Consider the following 19,638-nt stretch of genomic DNA (forward strand, 5'->3'; position numbering starts at 1 on the left):
TACAAAGCGACCAGTGAGCCGGTCTTCACCTTTACTCTGAATCAACAGGCTTCGAACTCGTGCTTGCCTGCATCAGTACTAAGATGAAACAGTATTTTTGCTTTATAAGGTTTCAAAGCTTTAGTTGCTACTAATTCCTTTTTCACCCACTCAACTGTTAACTGACAACCATCACCTCATCTTAAAGGTACATTTTTCTTCAACATATGTTTCAAATTGACCATGAGCATAGCATAATCAGGTATGTATCAAACATAAAATTCACATAGAACTTGAAATTACTTCAATCCATCTTTCTCCTTAGATGCTGGAGCCTTCAGAGCAGTTTTAACAAGGCCAGGTCTTGGTTGTACACCTTCTTTCGATATAACATTGCCCAGACACTCAACGTTGTCTTTCAAAATCTCACACTTCTCTTTTTTTCCACAATACCAGGTTGTAGCATGAGATTTAGCACAGTGTGAAGGTCAATGTCACGTTCTTACCTGTCATCACCATAAATTAGAAAACAACCTCCTTAAACAAATAGAAAATCACATGTTTGAAAAGGGAGTGTGCTGAAGCTAAGCCGAATGATATCCTGTGGTACTAAAATGATCCCACGGGAGAGACAAATTCAGTCAAATTCTGATCTGCAATCTCTGTTTTTGGCCTGGGGATATGCTGATGCTAGGTCAAACTTGGTAAACATTTTCGCTCTCCACTCTTCCCCCCAGTACAGCAAGTATCTCTTTGACCTTGGGAAATGGATGGAATCCATCTAGATCTCTTTTTTGAGACTTCTTAGGGCTACGCACACTCTTAAATCACCATTACGTTTGTGAGTCATGGCCAACGGAGTTAGCCATAAAGAAGGTTTAACAGGTTTGATAATGCCCTATTGGCACAATTAATTTAATACTGCCTCTAAATCTGCCCTCATACTAAACAGTTTAGCTGTATTGCCTGTCTTGTGTAATCAAAAAAATATATATAAATATGAATATATACATGCCTAGATGGGTTTAGATCAACCTTCCTCGTCCATTGGTCTATTCAACTGCCATTCACCTTTTGCTTTCGCCACCATTGCATACTTTATAGGCAATAAGTCAGCCATTGACCAACTTGCACTGAGAGTGACAGCATTTCACCTGATCATGTGCACATCCACCTAAAAAGAATTGCATCCCTGTTTTATTTATTAATCATCCTGGTGTACTTAAACTATGCCTTCAAGGTACACTTTGCAAGCCAGTGATACATTTTGTTTGTAGCAGGAAGTATAATTTTTCCTGTTATGTGAACTAAAGCTAAAAAGGGTTTTCATAACTATTCTAAGAATATCTGCTTGCTGGGTAGCATCCATACTGTTCTATAAAAACTGTTTGCAGTGTTATTTGTTTTTAATTTGCAAGCATATGGCCACAATCCTTAGGCTCCATTTCTTTCTTCTTTTTTACTTTATGATTACAATGAAAAAAATAAACATTGCACCAGCTTGCCAGTGTCAGTCATACTGTATTTGCCAATGCTTGTCCCAGGTGCCTGGCTTTCTGTTCATTTAATTTCAGTGAGACCAGTTATCAGCACCCATTGAGAGCTAAAAAGAAAAGTATTTCTTCCAGAAAAAGGGACATGGAAATGCAAGGGATAATTTATTCCACAAGCACCAGTGTCTGCATGAATCTAGTTTAACCACAATATCGAATACATTAATTGTTACTCAGTTGCTGCTGCTGTCATTGCAGGTATTGCATACAGTTTTGAAGTGATTGCCAAATTTAAGTTGAAAGGTTAAACCGGTACTGCTAGGTTGCTTCTTGTACTGTATCTGCCTTTGCCTCCAGCACTTCAACAGATGGGTGGGTGTGTGTTGCATGCCAGTTTGAAAAGCAATGCCACCTGCCAACGCACCTGCTTGAGCTGTGTTGGAATGATTGTGTGGTGTGCCAGAGGTTCCTGCTTCCAGGCACATCTGTTCTAGCCTCCTGATGGGAACCTGTCACCCATCCTCTCAGATGCCTGGGGAGGGACTGAGTAAACTGGGGAGTGGTGTTCCTTCAGCCCAGCCTGTTGGGAACACATTTCAGGAAGAGTGTGGGAATGAACGCTACTGACTTTCTAAGTGAACTTCAGGCAGTATGTGGAACTTTCAGCTTTATTTACAGTATTTAGGCTAATACGCAGAAAAGAGAGGTGTTTTAAACAAGTACATTCATTATTTCGGCAGCGTGGTTCGAGTAAGTAAGTTGGAAGTTTGGCTACATGGAAGTCTCATTATTTGAATTTCTGCTTGACCCTGAATGAAATGTAGTTACATTAGAACCTCAATCCAGGTGTTATTTTGAAGCCCTAAGACAAGGGCCTGGCACATTTAGTTCAATATAAACCCCTCTAATCATAAGAGCCAATATTATCTATGTCCATATATTCCTGATGTAGCATTATCCAATTAGACACTTATTTTTCAGCAACAGGAAACCTCTATGAACAGAAACCTCAATTGGGCAGTGGTAAAAAATATAAATTCCATCACTCTTAGAAAAGAAAGATCATTGAAAACCCATGAGAAGTTTTAAAGCCCACCTCCATTCGACACTGTACGGAAATTATCTATCAATCCCGATTACTCAGTTGACAGGATAGGATCGCTTCAAGTAAACCCACCTCCATTCGACACTGTACGGAAATTATCTATTAATCCCGATTACTCAGTTGACTGGATAGGATCGCTTCAAGTATTTTGCTTCATCACATGACCATTCACAGTATTTTGAAGCACTTTAATAATATAAATATGAATGTGGCTTAATCAATGATGTCTACAACCAGTATAATACTAATAGGTTTGTATGCAGGCTACATATCTCATGGTAACAACTCCTCGATTCCTGCACAGACCTTGGGCAACAATTAAACGCTGCTCTATATCGTTTGATACACCGTGAAGATGAAACTACAAAGATTATGGATACCTAAAGAAAAGAAAATTAGTAATTTAAGCAGGAAATGGACCTTAAAGTGAAGAGACAAAGATGGGTCTAAGACACAGACATTAAAAAAGTCGCTTTACCTTTTTCTATGTAGAACATTATGGGTACCATCACATTTATATAACGTATAACTATGTACATCTGAACATTGCTAGCACTGCCAGAGGATAACTGGCTTATATTGGCATAGGTTTTTTTTTTTTACTATCCACAAAGACATATATTATTGAAAAATATTTTGGACAGAATTGAAGTATTTTAATAATAAAAATAATTGCCATAAAGTCATTTTTAGATTCCATCTTAGCAAACTTTTTGACGTCTGGTTTCTGTAGGATTAACCACAAAAATATAATTGGGAAGACTTTAATCATATCCTTCCCCTGACATTATGGTATGCATTATGTAATATACATTGTCTGAAAAGAAAAGTTCTTATTTTTTGGATGACTTTTAGAGATTTGAACAATTCTGGGACTCTCTTAAACTATATTTACCTGAAAATATTTGGAATGATAGTCTGAAAACGTCAGAGAATGTTCTAGAAAGGTTAAACCTTCTTTATCATTACTTTTAGTGCCTAACAGTCCATTACTGTGGTTCCCTCCACACCTCTCTATGTGTTTCCTGGTTGTGTTTCTTTCTTTTAACTCTGTGTTAATATTGACTTAATGTTACATTCATGAATTAATATGTAGGTAATTTATTATACTAAGTTGTTAAGATGTTATTTGTAAATGATCTACTTTTGACTATTTTGAGCAAAATAAAAAATTGAGTTAACAAGAAGAGCATGCATATGAATATGAATCCACCCTGCAGTTCATGACACTAATCTCTGCTCACACGACAAAGGTCAATGTGCCACACCTTCACTTCAAACCATCCCAGTTCATCTCGTGTAATAGCCTCCTGTATGAAACACTGGCTAATCTTGTTGCTTTTACTGGCTGTGTGATTAATTTGGATCTTTATAATAATTACTATGTATTTATGTATTATACCTGTTAAATGTGCTTATGTAGTGTTCCTATGGATTCACTATTGAAAGAAAGAAATAAGTACATGAAACACAATTTATATAATAAAATTCTCAGATTTTACACTTTCAGTCCCACTAGGCATTACCCACGACACCTACCTCTGAGAATTCAGTCTCCAAGGGAACATCACCAGAAAACCTCAAAAGACTTCTTCTCAGTACTTACCAAGTCACTGTACCCCAAATGGCACCTACGTCATTCAACCATTCTACCCAGCAGGCTGATACAGCTCGGTTAAACTTGCTAATGATTTATGATTTTTATAATCGAAACATCCTGGCCCAGGCTAAATTTGCACATAGCAGTTAGCTAGGATTACACACATACGCCGCAGTGTAATGACACCGAGATCTCTTCTCATTCATTTGTAACCAGGTTTGTGCACTGGATTTATTCTGTGAACTAGCCCAGTATTTGGAGAGGTTTATTGCCTTTTTATTTTGGTATTCTGTCCTTTTCACAATAGATCCCAGAGATGCTCCTACAGCTTTCCATCTTTGTCTGTTGTTGACCACTTGATATGATGCCTTGGTTGAAACTCACGCAAATAGAAATAATGATACGTGTAGTGAACTACAATAAAATGCTGTCACGTCACTTTCTTGGCTTTAATCCTTCTACTAAACCAGGCTTGGTTTAAAAAATTACCTGCAAAAAATGTAATCTTCACTGAGGAAAAGATACATTTATTACGATCAAGACAAAGGCCTTAACATTATATGGAAGAGTAATGAACCAGAAATTTGTACACAGGATATGGCACATTTCTGGTAATGTGGCTTTGTTGTTAAAAAAAAACCTTCTACAAGATTACCGTCCGTGACACTAACGGGTCACATTAGACAAGGTTACGGTTTGGAGTGCCTTCACACGAGTAATGAAATAACAGCCATACTACAAAGTATCTTCTGGGACCAAGGAAATAATATACGCTATAAATCCACCCTACTCATCATGAATTATCATTCACATTATTAGATTTACATTTCTCCTGACTATGCAATCCTTTAGTCCCTAAACATCAGTTTAACAGATTATGATAATACACATATTTTTATGTAAAATACAGTTTATTTTCATTTTAGATAAAAAAGAACAATACTCCCAACAATAAACTTATTTTTTTAATTATAACGCAGCTGTGTAAGCCCACAAAGTACTCATTTTCTTTTTCAGTAAGTAAATATTTGGTCTCCAGTCATCATGAGGCCAGATTCTGCCTCTGATGCTTTCTTTAAAGTAAGCCTGGGCGGTGAACTCTGCCCCGCGGAGCTTGCCGTGGAGCGGAGTTTTTTCCCAATGCTAAATTGGTGAGCACAAGCGGGGAAAATCCAACACCAGACCACTTCCCTGTGAGATTTCTCAACGCAGGGAGTCGCGGAGGGTCGCTACCGCTCGCATTGAGAAACCTTCAGTTCACGTTGAGGAAGCTGCCGCTCAAGTAGAGCTTGTACTCGAGTGACAGAAAGAAGCAGCGCCCTCTTGCACTGTGCAAGATGCCACTTGTGCGGATTTTACCTTGCGGGACAAACATCCGGCACTAAAAATCAGAGCGAACGACGCGAGGTAACCCACTCCGCCGCTTGCGGAACTCTGCATAGTTTGGCAGAGTGTTTTGTCACGTGGAACTCCGCAAACTTCACCCATGCTTACTGTTAAGATCATATAACAGGGATGGCCTCAATGAGGCCATGGATGCCATTATTGGTGAAGACAATCACAATTTTGCCAGGGCCACCAGTATGTTACACCTAACTACTGTTACAGCCGTCACAATCCCAGATTCTGCCTCTGATGCTATCTATTAACATTACATTCCAGGGCTGGCCTTTATTAAGCCATGGATGCCATTATGTGTGAAGACAATCACAATTTTGCCATGGTCGCCAGTATGCCAAACTTGACTACAGTTATACCATTATTTCCATAACGCTTGGGAGCCATTGCCTGTCCTAGACAACAAGAATTGCTGCTGCAAACGAGACACACGTCAGGGAGGATAATATACCATGCACACGGACAGCCGACAGCAAGGGCACATAAATATGCACACAATGCAGCCTGTTCACGACCTTAAAAATGGTTTATTTGCTGGTTGCTTAACGATGTGGAATGTTCAATATGGAATGATGGATGGAAGAGTAGATCATGAATAGAGCAGGTTAGAGTAGATCAGAGCAGGCCTTGAGTAAAAAGCACAGTGGGCTATCAACAGATCTCCAACTACTGTGTTACATTTTAAATCGTGAGTTTGTGTTTCTCCAGACCAGGCCCTCTTAACATATAATGCCGACCAGTATGGCTGACAGGTGACAACCTTGAAAACAAGGAGAGGGGCTCATAAAGTCCAAAGAGACAGAACACCAAAATCAACAATGAAGTTATAAAAATTTCCCTTTGGACTAAAGTACTTGGTATTTCTCCATACAACACCTCTAATGGCACCCAATCCACCCTGTCACACTTGGAACACCTCCATTTGGAATATAGCAGTCCTTATAAAAAATGTTTTTTATTTTATTAAAATATCAAAATTGAAAATCACCATATCAAATCATCACATAAAGTACATGATAAAAACATATCAAGGTACCACAGTGCCCTGCAGCAATTAAAAAACATAGTCAAAATACACGATTACTACAAATAATATCTCACGATTAAAACAGCAATCAAACACCACATGGAAGGAGCATGAATAAGTCAGTCAAAGTATGCCTTTACAGGGTTAATTTGAAACGACTGTGAACAAGGCAAGGAACAATAAACTCGAACTAATATTCCATACAGATGTTGAAGGAGATTCAATCTCTTATAAATGTTGTACCAAACAAATCCTAGGCCAAACAAATTATTATAGGAATCTGCATGTAAGGTATGGCGGGGTTTGAAATTGGGATCCATTTCTGTCCCAGAAGGACTTGAAATATTCAGCTCTACAGATCTCAGTGGGGAAATATAATGAGTATTTGGAGATCATGTCTGCTGTTCATCTTACCAGATTTACTCTGGGTGAAATAATTTTTTTTTACATGTATAATTTGGCAGCTCAATCAATGAGAGATGAAATACTGAAAGAAAGGCTTGCAGTTCACACATTTTTCCTTTACAGACATGGCGTCTAGCTTAAAATTAAACAATAAAAAATGTTTGGGTGCTCTGAATGTTAAATGCCCATGTATTGTTTAATTGTTTGGTATTTCTACCCCACTCGATGTTTTTAAAACCTTTATTTCTAAAGTACAAAATTAAGACGCACACAGCTACAGTCAATTTTATAGCAGAACTGCCTGAGGAATTGTAAGATGGACTTAGTACTTATCTTTTTTCTGTAAAAATAAATAATGATTCTTAGGCATGTGTTTGGATGTTTTTAGTATCTGTGTGCCAATGTTCATTGCATCTGACTGTCTAAGTTAAATCTGAGAAATTGTGACTTTCAGACAAAGATTAAATAAGTGATGTAATTAGTGTGTAATGTTTTCATAAAAGAAGAGAATATTGATCACAGATGGTATAGGGCGCCAGATTGATCAAACACATTTCCAAAACCAGATGTTAAAGTAGAATTGTGTGTTTCGTATGAGCAGCAACTACGGATTATTATTAGTTGTCACACTTAGTAAAATCAGTGGTTGAATGGGTTGCTGGTCAGAGTCACTGTATTGAGAATGCAGGTACTTACCTTCATGTTTTGAAAGAGCTAGATGAGACAATGCAGCTCCAGACCAAGGAAATAAAACGTAGGGCCCGATTCTGATGCGGTTAGGAAATCTTCCCGATCAAATCGGTTTGGAAATGGTTACCGACCGACTCGGATCGGGAGAGTCTGACCGACCGAGTATGATGCATCCAGATGCTTCCAGATACGATTTGGTTGGACTCCCATTGACTTCTATGGGAGCCTATGTTCCTAACTGCATCGTAATCTGGCCCTCGGTCGGGAAGACACGTTCCCAATTCGATTCGGAAGGAGCAAATGCCGTTAGGAGGCCTTCCTAACCACATCGTAATCGGGCTCTAAGTGGGAATGCTTTCCTAACCGTATCAGAATCGGTCCCTAAGTGATGACATTTATAGCACTATGTGAGTTATGAAGAGTGTGTTCTAAATGTTTACTCACAACAAATGTCTCAGTGCTCCTAATTTTCATAAAACTCTCTGTACTTTATATAATCTGGCAATTGTTGAGTGAGTGGGAGGGTGAGTAAGTGAGTTTTCACAATCTGGGCAATTGGTGGATGATGGAGTGAGTGATTTAGAGAGTGAGATTGTGAAGATATTTCACCAGTGACGCAGCTTCTGCTAGATGACTGTGACTGCATTCAGGATCTTGCTCAGTGTATTAAGAATGTTAAGTTCCTCCAGCCACGGAGTTTCCATGATTAGGTTCCAGAATATCATGACCAGCATATTACAGAATCTCTGACATAAATTCTGTGCACTAAATATTATTTACAAAGGTATTGGAGGAACTCTGTCATTCAGATTCCCGAGAAAATTGTGAAATGGAAAACATTGATACAGTGGCATTTATACACTTAGGGGCGGAATACGATGCGGTCGCTCTGGGCCGCATCGTAATCGGCTCCTCAGTTCACTTTCCGACCGCCACATTATAATATTGGCTGTCGGAAACTAAAGTGGCCAGTCATTCCGGCTGGCTTCCGACGGGCCCAAGGAGTCCGTTGGCTAGTCGGAACCAGCTTGTATTTCCAAAGGGCGGGCCTTTCCGCCCTTGGGATTACGATGCACAATGGAAACTATGTTGGAAAGTGTGTTTGGGGGCCCACAGCAGAGCCCCCTTGGGTGCGCGGCCTCCAGTTGATCCCTGCACGTCGTGGCAGCCACATTGAGATGCCTGCCATAGGGTGCAGGGATGAACAGCACCTCCCATTTCCCTTAGGAGCATGTATTATGGCGAGTTTATGGCCGTAATGCATGCTCCCATAGCGAAATGCAGGAATGTGACCGAACAGTGTTCAGTCGCATCCTGATGAGGCAGTCGGGGCCGCCGACCAGAGGTCTGTCGTTCCCAGGACCGATTCAGTGTCGGGCGGAAGTAATTCAACCAGACATTGAAATTGGCCCCGTAGCAGTATTTCTTTCGATGTTATACTTATGCCAGAATCTGGTTTGAAATACAGATTGCCTGCTCTAAAAATAAATGATTCCAGGTTCCCAATTCTCTCGCTCTGGATGCAGACCCGCTAACCCTATACCTATAGATTTATTATCTTGGTCAATTTGAAATAAAAATTGTAGGAATGTCCTTCTCCTCTGAGTGGTCCCACAGTGTTTTTTACCTGGAGTCGCTGTATGCTAACCTGCAACAAGCACTTGTCAGAATAAACCTTTCTCAATAAACCTTCTTCTGACTTTAGTTAGGTCAACTGTAACATGTGATTTTGAGCCCAGTATGCCTAGGTGCATAAGGTGATGAAGTGAGACAGGGATGCTGTGTTCCTGGAGTAATAGAATTCAAAAATGTGTTCTTGCTGCACAGACGGAAGCAGCCTTTCCAGCTACATAGGGGTCCTTATTCACATTACATCGACTCATGTTAGGAAAGAAACTTAAAAATCCCTCTTTGCTCCACTTGGTTGCTTATTAAAAATGATTGGTGAAGTTAGATGTTTGATATTAATGGTGATCAAACAATTGGTCATAGCTGCCTGAACCATGGTCTTCCTGCCTCCATAGGCACTGATTCCATTTCTCCTCTCCAGACAGTGGTGGTTTCTGCAAATCCCAAGTAGTGGGGTGGGGAGGAGGAGGGGCCGTTAGGGAAATATTACTTAAAATTTAAAAAAAATTACCTGTCCTGCCGCCAACTCTAACGCTGCTGTCTGTCTTGTGCTGCTGTCCTCCCGGCAGTCACTTGGACACAAACAACAGGATCCCAACCCAATTCAGACTTCTCTCATGCTATACCAAGGATGAGAGCGATGCCTTGATTGGCCTGAGCAGGCTAGAATGACGCACGCTCAGGCATAGGGAGCCTTTGCCATTTCTCCACCCGGCTTTGAAGCACACTTGGAGAAATGTAAGTGTGCATGTTGGTTTGGCTATCCTAAGACTGCCGGCCAAACTGACATGCGCACCTACAGTGCACAACTCTCCTCCTCCTTGCCATGGCCTGGCCCCACCCTTGATTCCATGGCTGAGTCAGTCAGTGGAAAATAAAATGATAATATTATTTTACTGTCATTTTATTTTTCTCTGACTGACAAGTGGGGCGACGCTCCTCTGCCATTACCGAGGAGCCGCCCCTGTATCCAGAGCGATTCTAAATGAGGCGTAAGTAACCCTTATCGTACCCTTCCTGAAGAATAAATGGCTATCTGGGACAGCTGCCTTGTTAGAAGGTTCATGAGGAATATGAGAGAGGACAGTAGTAGGTCACACTAAATGGCAAGACAACACACAGGCAGGATACTTGGAAGTTGACTTGTTTATGTGAAGACAGAGCTAGAGTCATGGTCAGTCCTTGAGAACGCCAGGGGCGTCAAAACCAGTCTGAGTCGGTTTTTCACTCCCGGAAACAAGGGACGCCTCAGTTCATAGGGAAGCCCAGTGTAGTGCTAGCAGAGCTTCAGCAGTTAAAACCATATGTGGCACCTTGAAATAGCCCACAAATAGAGACTTCTGGAATTGTTTTAACCATAAGACAAAGAACTTTGTATGCATGTGCTATTTGTATAACACAAGCCTAGCAAAAGGCAGCGGAGAGCTGTACAGAGTCAATTGGAAACTTACAGTCAATTTGATCGGAGAGTAGCTGACTTCTAATAGCCAATGTGGACTATTACCATAGTGAAGTAGTATTCTATGAAGAGGTGTGTCTATACATCAATTATTTGGACAGTTTCAGAATTTAGAATTTGTACCATTTTCTAAAAATATAACAATTATTTTACATGGTATTTGAAATGTTGGATTCCACAGAAGAATCCTAATTTAAAATAGATTAATTTCTTGTTAGAGCTGCATCATTTCCTACTCTATTGGCTTTGGCTCTGGAAGCAAGATGGTTCCACCGGTGCCTGTTTCTCCTCTGATCAAGTTTGCCAGGTACTCTGCGTTGCTGGTTGGGATGATAATATGGAAAAACAAGATATGATTATCTTCAGCCTATTGCAGCAGAGGAAAAAAGAATAAAAGCGGAGGAGAACGCAAAGCATGAGGAGGCAGAGCGAATTGCAAAAGAAATTGCAGCTGTCAATGAAGACACCATATTGAAATGAAACGCTACCTCATCTTTTTCATCTGTGGCGCCTCTGAATGGTTAACATCTTTATTTGCAATATGGTTTATTTGCAGTGTCTAGTCATCCATCATTTTATAGCTGAATTAATAAATCTGAATTATTTTGTGAATTGACCGCATTTCTACGACCTTAAGTGAACATTGAAAATTTGCTTTTGAAAAAGGGTCTTCTGTCATCTAAGATGTTTGCTCTTAATGTTATTGGAATTGATATTTGATGCAATAAAACTACAAGATATAGTGGCTACATCTAATTTTACGGGAAGGCAAAATATTGAGGAGTGTCAAACGGTTTCTGTTACAGCTACAAGTACATGATTCCACCATCATGTGATTGGGTTCTTAAAATAGCATGTTTTGTGAAATATCGCAAGCTAAAATATAAATACATGTGTCTCCAAAAAAAAAAGAGCTGTATCGGTTCTGATGTTATTGTGAAACATATCTTATTTTGAGTAAATTAACAATGACTTTTTAAGATTAAAATCAATTTCAACATAAATTTGTTAACTTTGTAAGTTTCCTGTTTCCTTCTAATTATTGGGGTTTCTTCTCTTGCAGGATATCGAGAAGGGCTCCTTTGGAAGCGAGGGCGTGACAATGGACAGTTTTTAAGTAGAAAATTCATTTTATCAGAGCGGGAAGGAGCACTGAAGTATTTCAACAAAAATGATGTAAGCATTCGGCAAGTTAATCCGGAATTATTCTGTTGCAAGCACTTTATTGCCAGTGACCGGGTCCCTCAAATGGAAAATCAAATACAAGCAAGCAACACTAACACATTATTTTTGGTTGACCTCCATTCCTACTTTATTCCTGATAAACAACCAACGTGAGCTACTAAACCATTACAAAGCACCTTTTCTGTACTGCTGCCCTGTCCACCCTCTCCCAAAAGAACTAGCTGACTGCGGCTGTAAAGTCAGCCTTCAATTCCATTATAGTAGTACACTGGAATGTTTAGTGCTCCATTGAAGACAATGGAGTGCTCCAGGCTTCTAATGGCTGGTAGAAGCCCGGAGAATCAACATTCCAATGTTTGTTCACAGCTGTTGCTGTGAACAAAGCCCTCACGCAGCCTGGGGGGATTTCAAACCCCTCAGCCTCTGTGAGGCCTTTGTTTTACAAATTAGAACATTCTGTCCTCTAGGGGCGGAATGTTCTAATAGTTTTAGAGCCTTCGGCAGCGGGCTCTACCGGCCATTAAAGGTCCGCTTTCTTGTTAAAGGCCCTTGCCTTTGGCCCGGGCCTCTAACGTTGGAGCGGGCCTTTAATGGCCGGTAGAACCTGCTACGGCGGGCTCTATAGTTATAGTAGATCAGAAGACAGATCCACTGTCACGGTGGAACAGTTTCCTCACTCAATATATGGCTTGAGGTTTCTACACTTTCCTCTAATTCCAGCCTTCAAGCAGTCAGACCAGTGTTTTAAGTGAGATTAGAAATGGGGTTGGTCTGGGAAGTCTAAGAAAACACCATGTGAGGCACAACTTATTTAACTAAGGCTGTGGTGTATTACATCTCAAATAAATTCTTTAGCAAAATATATAAATATATAAATACTTACTGGACAAACAGTAACAAAAATGAGCAGGTAGCAAGATATTTGTGTAAATGTTAGTCAGTACCAAGCTCCTGGCCCATAAGGAATAAAACACTTCACAAAGTCAATTTGAGAGTAAGCAGCACCTTTACCACTTAGTCACTACCCTAGTAGAGTCAAATGCACAAAGGGGATAACTTGGTATTATGTTGGAATGAAACAGCATCTTAGATCCTGAGAAACCAGTCTTAATATACAGTATCCAGCAAATCACTTTTTCCCATTCCACAAAAGGTGGTCGGGTGACGTTGCATTGCAGCTTCACTGAGTGACAGACAGGGACATACAGTTTTTCCCCATGAGCCAGTAAAGGAGAGGAACAGAGAACTGATATCAGAGAACTGATATCTGACAGATCCTGGACCACTTGGTGTACAAAGTAAGACCCAGGGGCTGCCCTAGACATAGAAGTGTTTCATTTTGGTAGGTTTAGGCTTGTGGATAGTGTTAAAATAAAACAGTGGGTGCATGAAACTATATTTATTAACGTTGAAAACAAATGAATTAAGTAAAATTCTGCTTAATATTAGCACGTAGCCGTGTCCTACGAGTAGTAAACAGCATTATGTGTACACTGTAAGATTGTGTTGTTTTCAGGTGAGAGACAAAAAATTCATAATTTCCAAAATGATTGGTGTTTGTGGGCAGTGTTCCTTGGTTCACAAAGTTAGATGAATGGAGGGGGCAAGAACTTACTGCAGTTAAGACCAGAAGGTTTGATTGGGATTTCGGGAATTGGCAAAATAGGTTTCTCCCAACCTAAAGCATTACTTCAATGATCTAGTGCATGTTTTCTTATTCTAGTCAGCCCGCCAATGTACCCCGGGGACCGAGCACATCTAGCCCCTGCAGATGTTCCTGTCAAGTTGATTCCACCTCTATGATATGCACACACCAGGTCATCTGCATGACATGTACACCACAGATACCTCAAATCATAACTTTCGCATGTGGGCATTTCACTGTCTCCAGGCTCAATGACCACAATTACTTTGAATTGAGTCTCACACTTTGGAGCAAAACATACATAGAGAGATAGAATTGGCTTGTTAAAAAAAGAACACAAAGGATTTTACCAATATTTAAATTCAAGCATCGGTGTATGGCCCTCCCAGAATCTCAGAACAAGAAAAAGCTTATGAAGAGAGTTATTCTCTGAGAAGGGTGCCAACCTGAGCTGCCAAGTTCACAGCAGACCAGGTCTCGTCAGATCGGGCACCTTAACTTAGTTTCTGCTGCCTAGGTTCTCCATGCTTCATTTTCTGAGACACATTTTGGCTCGTGTACCCTTTTACCTTGCTGCTCAGTATATGAATACCGGTAGCTCTCGGCATCCTTTCCGATAGATCATTACTGCAGTCGAGGCAACAAGCTAAATGATGGAAAGCTTGAGGCTTTCCATGGTGGCGGGCCGGCAGAAGGAGTTGGGAGGGCTGAGAAACCCAGAGCCCATTCTCCTTACGAGTCTTAGGAAAGATTTTAATTTCAGTGTGCAGTCCTCCGAAAACAGTGCCAGACAGATGCATGCATTGAGTGGTGGTAGGGATCCTACCTAAAGACTGCAGCAGCTAAACCAAGCTTTAATCTGTGCTTTGTATTAACTATAGTGAATGCAAAAATGAGAACCTGTTGTCGTCTGCCATCGAACCAGAAGACCAGACTTCTATTCCCTACTGGCCTGCTTGACCAAACTGTGCCGACATGCAGACTCAAATTTCATGCTATTTCAGAAGAGGTCTACCATAATCCTATAATCCCACATGAAAAGCTGATCTTTATGATTCAAATATTGTTATTAATTTTTCCAAGAAAAAATAATCTCACCTACATCCAGAGGAAGGTGAGATTTCACAGTAGGACATAACAGTGATAGAATTGAAGAAGAGGGTATCAAGGGGGGAAGGGGTTAACCTGAGGTGCCAGTGATTGCGGGATGACAGGATAGTGGGGTTGTCACCCAGGCAGTGTGACCTCCCTCACCAGATTTAACTCAGTCATAAAACTTCAGATGGTCACCTCTCCTTTTTTCCTTTCAAATGGCTGTCTCTCCTTTCCATTCTCTGCGTGCCTTTTCTCACTAACCCCAACCTTCTATAAGTCACAAGCATATTTGATGTAATCTCTTAATGTATTTCTGCAATTTGCCACACACACTTTTTGGAAAGTTATACCCCTGCAATCAAAACTATGTAATCTCCTCTAGCTCATCTATCAACCCCACCTGTGTGAACTCGCATACCCCTTTTCCCAACTAATGATCACAACTAACTTCCTTTACTTTACTCCACTACTAAGTTAATGCATGGAATGGTTTGCTTGAGCGCACCGCAGACTAATCCCAATAACCAACAATAACCGACAACACTGGACTAGCCACTACCCTTGGGTCCTAGAGCAGCATGCTGCCTGGCGTAAAGCTCTTCAGCTCCTCATCCGGTGTAATAAGCACTATAGAAATGCAAACACAATATATCACATTACATTACTTTGCGACTGGGCACGCCATCACAGAGCAGAAACGATATGCCACAAGCATAATGTAGGAAATGATGTCCCCCCAGATTTTACCCTATCTGTTTTTATGGCTTTAGAGCCATGTGCCTTTTACCCCACCTAACTGTTGTAAGGGGCCTGAGCTCCCTCTTTAAACATGGATTCATTGGCCTATTCCTAAATGGCATATTTAACTTGCCTATATGTTACTAGTATATGGAATAAAGTGTACCAAGAGCATGGAAGTTAAATACCACTAGTGAACTAAAGCACCTATTGTGCCTTCTACTACAGGAGTGGCAGTGTAAGCATGGCTTCAGGCCTACCATTGTAGGCTAACTAGCAGTGTAAAAACTGCAATTCGGCCTGTCAAAATAAACCCTTTCTTTTAAATATGAATAAGTCCCCCCCTATGTAGGACTTGTAGCTCCAAGGCAGGGATCATGGTAAAAGTAGGACATATAGAGACGTAACGTTAAGATGCTCTTGCAGTGATTAGCACCTCAAAGCTATTTTCACTGTAGAAATGTCGGCTGACCCATTGAGAAACAGTGGGATGCAATATAAAGTTTGTATTTGCTATCTCCAGTTATGGAACAGCTAGATTACCGAATCTGTGACTATTTGTAATATTTATTAAAAGCCCAACTTAATGGTGATGCTGTATATTTAATAAATATTAAAGTAAAGCAACTTTTACAGTGTTACCTTTTCCCTGCCTGAAGCTCCTCAAAGCTAATTTGCATTATCCTCCACCTGCAGGCCTCTGAGTGCTTAGCCCTGAAGAGGTGGTAAAACGGCTCCCAGAGCAGATACAAAGGCCTGGTTGGGGGAGGTGTTTTGGATCCTCTGGCAGGATGGCTAGTTGGGCTGGACTGGGGAACCTAATTTATTTGAAATAGGCCTCCCATTTAGCAGGCAAATGTTAACTGAGACCTGGAGAACCCCCTTCCTTTGTTTACCCAGCCAGTCAGGCACTAAATCCTGTCAGAGTAGAGCTTCCCCCTGAATTGTTTTGGAGTGGCAACAGAGGAGGGGCTGTTAATTTCCATCCCCACATTCTGGGGTGGTAACAAAGGCTCTGCTCAAGAGGAGAAGGAGAAATTTAAGGAGTAGGGGCACTGTGAACTGTTTGCAGCAGGGACAACAGGACTTCTGCAAGAGTGCATTGGGTTACCCCTGGGAACTTTTACCCCATTGACTAGGGAGGGGACAGAAATCATCCCCAGTCACTAGCTAGGGCCTCCCAAAGTACTTTCCTTAGAACACTGCCTGAGGAAGAACCGAAAAGGCCTGGGCCTGATTTCTTTGACTTGAGAGGAACCATTGAGCACTGGACCTACTCCCTCTAGTATCCAGGACAAAGAAGTTGACTTCAAGTGCCAGTAGGCCGACCTCCTGTAAGCTACAGGGTGTTATGCTGCAAGAGGCCTTTTCCTGAAACTGATAGCTACGGGTGAACCTTTCGCTTTACAAATACATAAGTTATGTTATGTTATAGCTGACCAGTTCAAACTGGACCTCACCTGGACCCTGCTGGTGGCCTCTGCTGGAGTGAGTGCTAATCCCCAAACAATGTTCCTGGGCTCCTGGAACCCTTGGTTGTTGCTGGCAGGACTCTTATTACCCCTGAAAATCTAGGACTTAGAAACTTTTTAAAAATCCAGACCTCCTGAAGACGGGACAAATTTACCAAACCAATCCACAAAACGACATTACCTCGCTTCTCCACAGTAGAAAATCAGGTCCAGTGGGACCTCACAGAGAAGGTATGCGGCCTTGTAGAGATCTCATTAGATAGAGCCCACAGCACTGTCTCACTGAAGGATTCCAAGCTAAAAAAAAAGAGACTGAGTGCGAAAGAAGAAATCTTGACCAGGTAAAGGCGCTAAAAATATCTGCCCGCTGAGCGTGTTGCGGGGATCCTGCTCATGCACAGAACTATGCGCTGGAAACCAGGACCTCAGTGAATTGTGGTGTACCAAAAACTCACCTCGGTACCCAGAACCCCTATCTGACTAGCATCAGTGTCTCATTCGTTCTCCGTACTACAGCGAAGTTACCAATGATTAGACAACCCAGAACAAGCAATTTAGCTTACTCTCAGGAATGGTGGGAATCAAGAACACTCTTTCGTCTTTATTCTCATATCAGTCCGCAACATGAGTAATCAGAGACACGGAAAAGTTTAAAATGTTCATTTTTAACTACGTGCTCTAATATGCAGTATTTTGGCTAACATAAGCAGACAAATAATTAGAAATAAAACCATCAGCATTGTTACAATTCCATAAAACACAAAGGGAGAAATCATATTATAATGGATAGGGGAAACAGGTCCTATAGCACCTTCTGTTATCTCGTTTCCATTTTTGAGCAGCTAATTAAGTCCAGGATTTTCCTATGCATTCTGGTTCTTGTAGTTCTGATTTTAAATTAGAATATACAGGACTACAAGTCCCAGTATGCAGAGAAAAAAAGCTGGGATGAATGAGGTGCTGACAGATGGCCCTGGGAAACTTGAAAGGTATGTAGGTTCTGCATTTACTTTTCACACAAAAAAAAAGAATATGGGATGAAGCCGAACGTTGAATCTTGTTTCTTAAAATAAGAGACATATGCGGTGAGAACTGACAGCTGTTAATTGTATCTTTCTGATATAAGCAGAATTTAAAAAAAATTCTGACTATCTTTGTGCAAATGTATTTCCTGTTCAGTAGGATGAGTAAAAAGGGCTGTTATTTAACATGAAAGATAAAGAAACTTTTTTCATGTTCCTGTAACGAAAAGGCATGTGAGTGTACACTGCAGCCTTGCTTCTGTCTTTTGTGGTTTATTCACTCAACATGAATGTGTTTTTCAGGCAAAAGAACCCAAAGCAGTCATGAAGATTGAACATTTAAATGTGACTTTCCAGCCGTCAAAAATAGGAAACCCACATGGATTACAAATCACATACCTAAAAGATAACAGCACCAGAAATATTTTTGTCTATAACGAAGACGGCAAGGTAAGGTGCAAAAGCTTCTCTGGCTTCCAGAGACCGTAGACATGTACATTAAATGCATGAGTTGATGTATTTATTTATTAATTTTAAAAAGTTTCCATTAAGTGCCAACAAGAGAAAGAAGGGGTGCTTTACAAAAATAATAGAGAGGTAACGATATACAGAACAGGGGCGAAAAGATTACCCTCTTCTGACATAGATCCTTATACTGAGGGACCCGGTAATCCAGGTTAAGGTGGTAACAAGATTACAAGGTCTGTGGTAGCTCCGCGGATCTGTAGTGTATCGCATGGAAGCTCCACCAGCTGATATCAATGGGGGGAAATGAGACGAGGAATTACCTGGGGAGTTGGGGCCAGAATTACTGATCCCACCTTAATTCCTAGTGTCTAAGGGACTCTCATGGTCTTGCTTTTAATCACAGGTAACTCTTCCCTCCGGGAGTCACTGATACCCCTGCTATCGGTAACTTCGGTACTCTAACAATGACACAATTTCCAATGCTGATGCTTACTATACTCATTTATTTAACCAATCACACGTGACACTCGTAGTGACTGAAAAAAAGTACATTTTTATTTTTATTTCTTAAAAGATTTTTTGAAGATTCTATTTCATCAAGAAAACTTTAAACATTCATGGTGTTATTCCAATGAACAATTCTAACGATTTTACATGAACCACATCAAATTCCACACATATATAACATTAATCCTGAGTCACATATATAACGCAACATTAAAAATCACATTTGACAAAAACGCTTAGTACATGGACATGCTCAGATTCCAAATTTTCAAGACACATGAATGAATAGAAAGAAAATACCCAAGGGGGAGGTTGAGGAATTCTTTAGAAAAAAACAATCCTCAGATTTTTAAAGAACAACACAGCCCCATTAGGGACACTGGCCAAATCTACTTTTTCTCAGTCACTATGAGTGCCACGTGTGATTGGTTAAAGGAATTAGTATAGTAAGCATCAGTATTGGCAATTGTGTCGTTGTTTGAGTATTGAGTTGGCCTAGCCTTGCTGATTATGGGCCAGAACCCTCTGTGGTTCATACATCGGTAACTTCGGTGGCAGAGTTACCGGGGATTGCTTCTGGAAGTATGTAATGGGCCCCATTGAAAGAAAATTCGGGTATCGAAAACACACTCCTATGCAGCTCTGAGTAATCGAAACAAATATAATTAAAAAAGGAATTAAGAGAGGAAAGAAATTGGGGTATTTGTTTAATAGGAGGGAA

The 19,638-nt window shown here is 40.7% G+C and overlaps 2 protein-coding genes across 2 annotated transcripts in view; one reads left to right on the forward strand and one right to left on the reverse strand.

The window, feature by feature from the left end:
- ADAP1 (ArfGAP with dual PH domains 1) overlaps positions 1-19,638 on the forward strand; it is a 453,319-nt gene that overhangs the window by 360,318 nt on the left and 73,363 nt on the right. Inside the window, exons 5-6 of the mRNA XM_085629302.1 lie at positions 11,849-11,961; positions 18,246-18,392. Coding sequence (XP_085485428.1) covers positions 11,849-11,961; positions 18,246-18,392 — 260 coding nt within the window. The remainder of the gene's footprint in view (positions 1-11,848; positions 11,962-18,245; positions 18,393-19,638) is intronic.
- The window catches only part of LOC146796635 (uncharacterized), a 238,682-nt gene that overhangs the window by 13,663 nt on the left and 205,381 nt on the right, over positions 1-19,638 (reverse strand). The gene's annotated exons all lie outside the window — the stretch shown is intronic.

This window comes from Triturus cristatus, chromosome 10, assembly GCF_964204655.1.
Source record: "Triturus cristatus chromosome 10, aTriCri1.1, whole genome shotgun sequence".
NCBI classification, from domain to species: domain Eukaryota; kingdom Metazoa; phylum Chordata; class Amphibia; order Caudata; family Salamandridae; genus Triturus; species Triturus cristatus.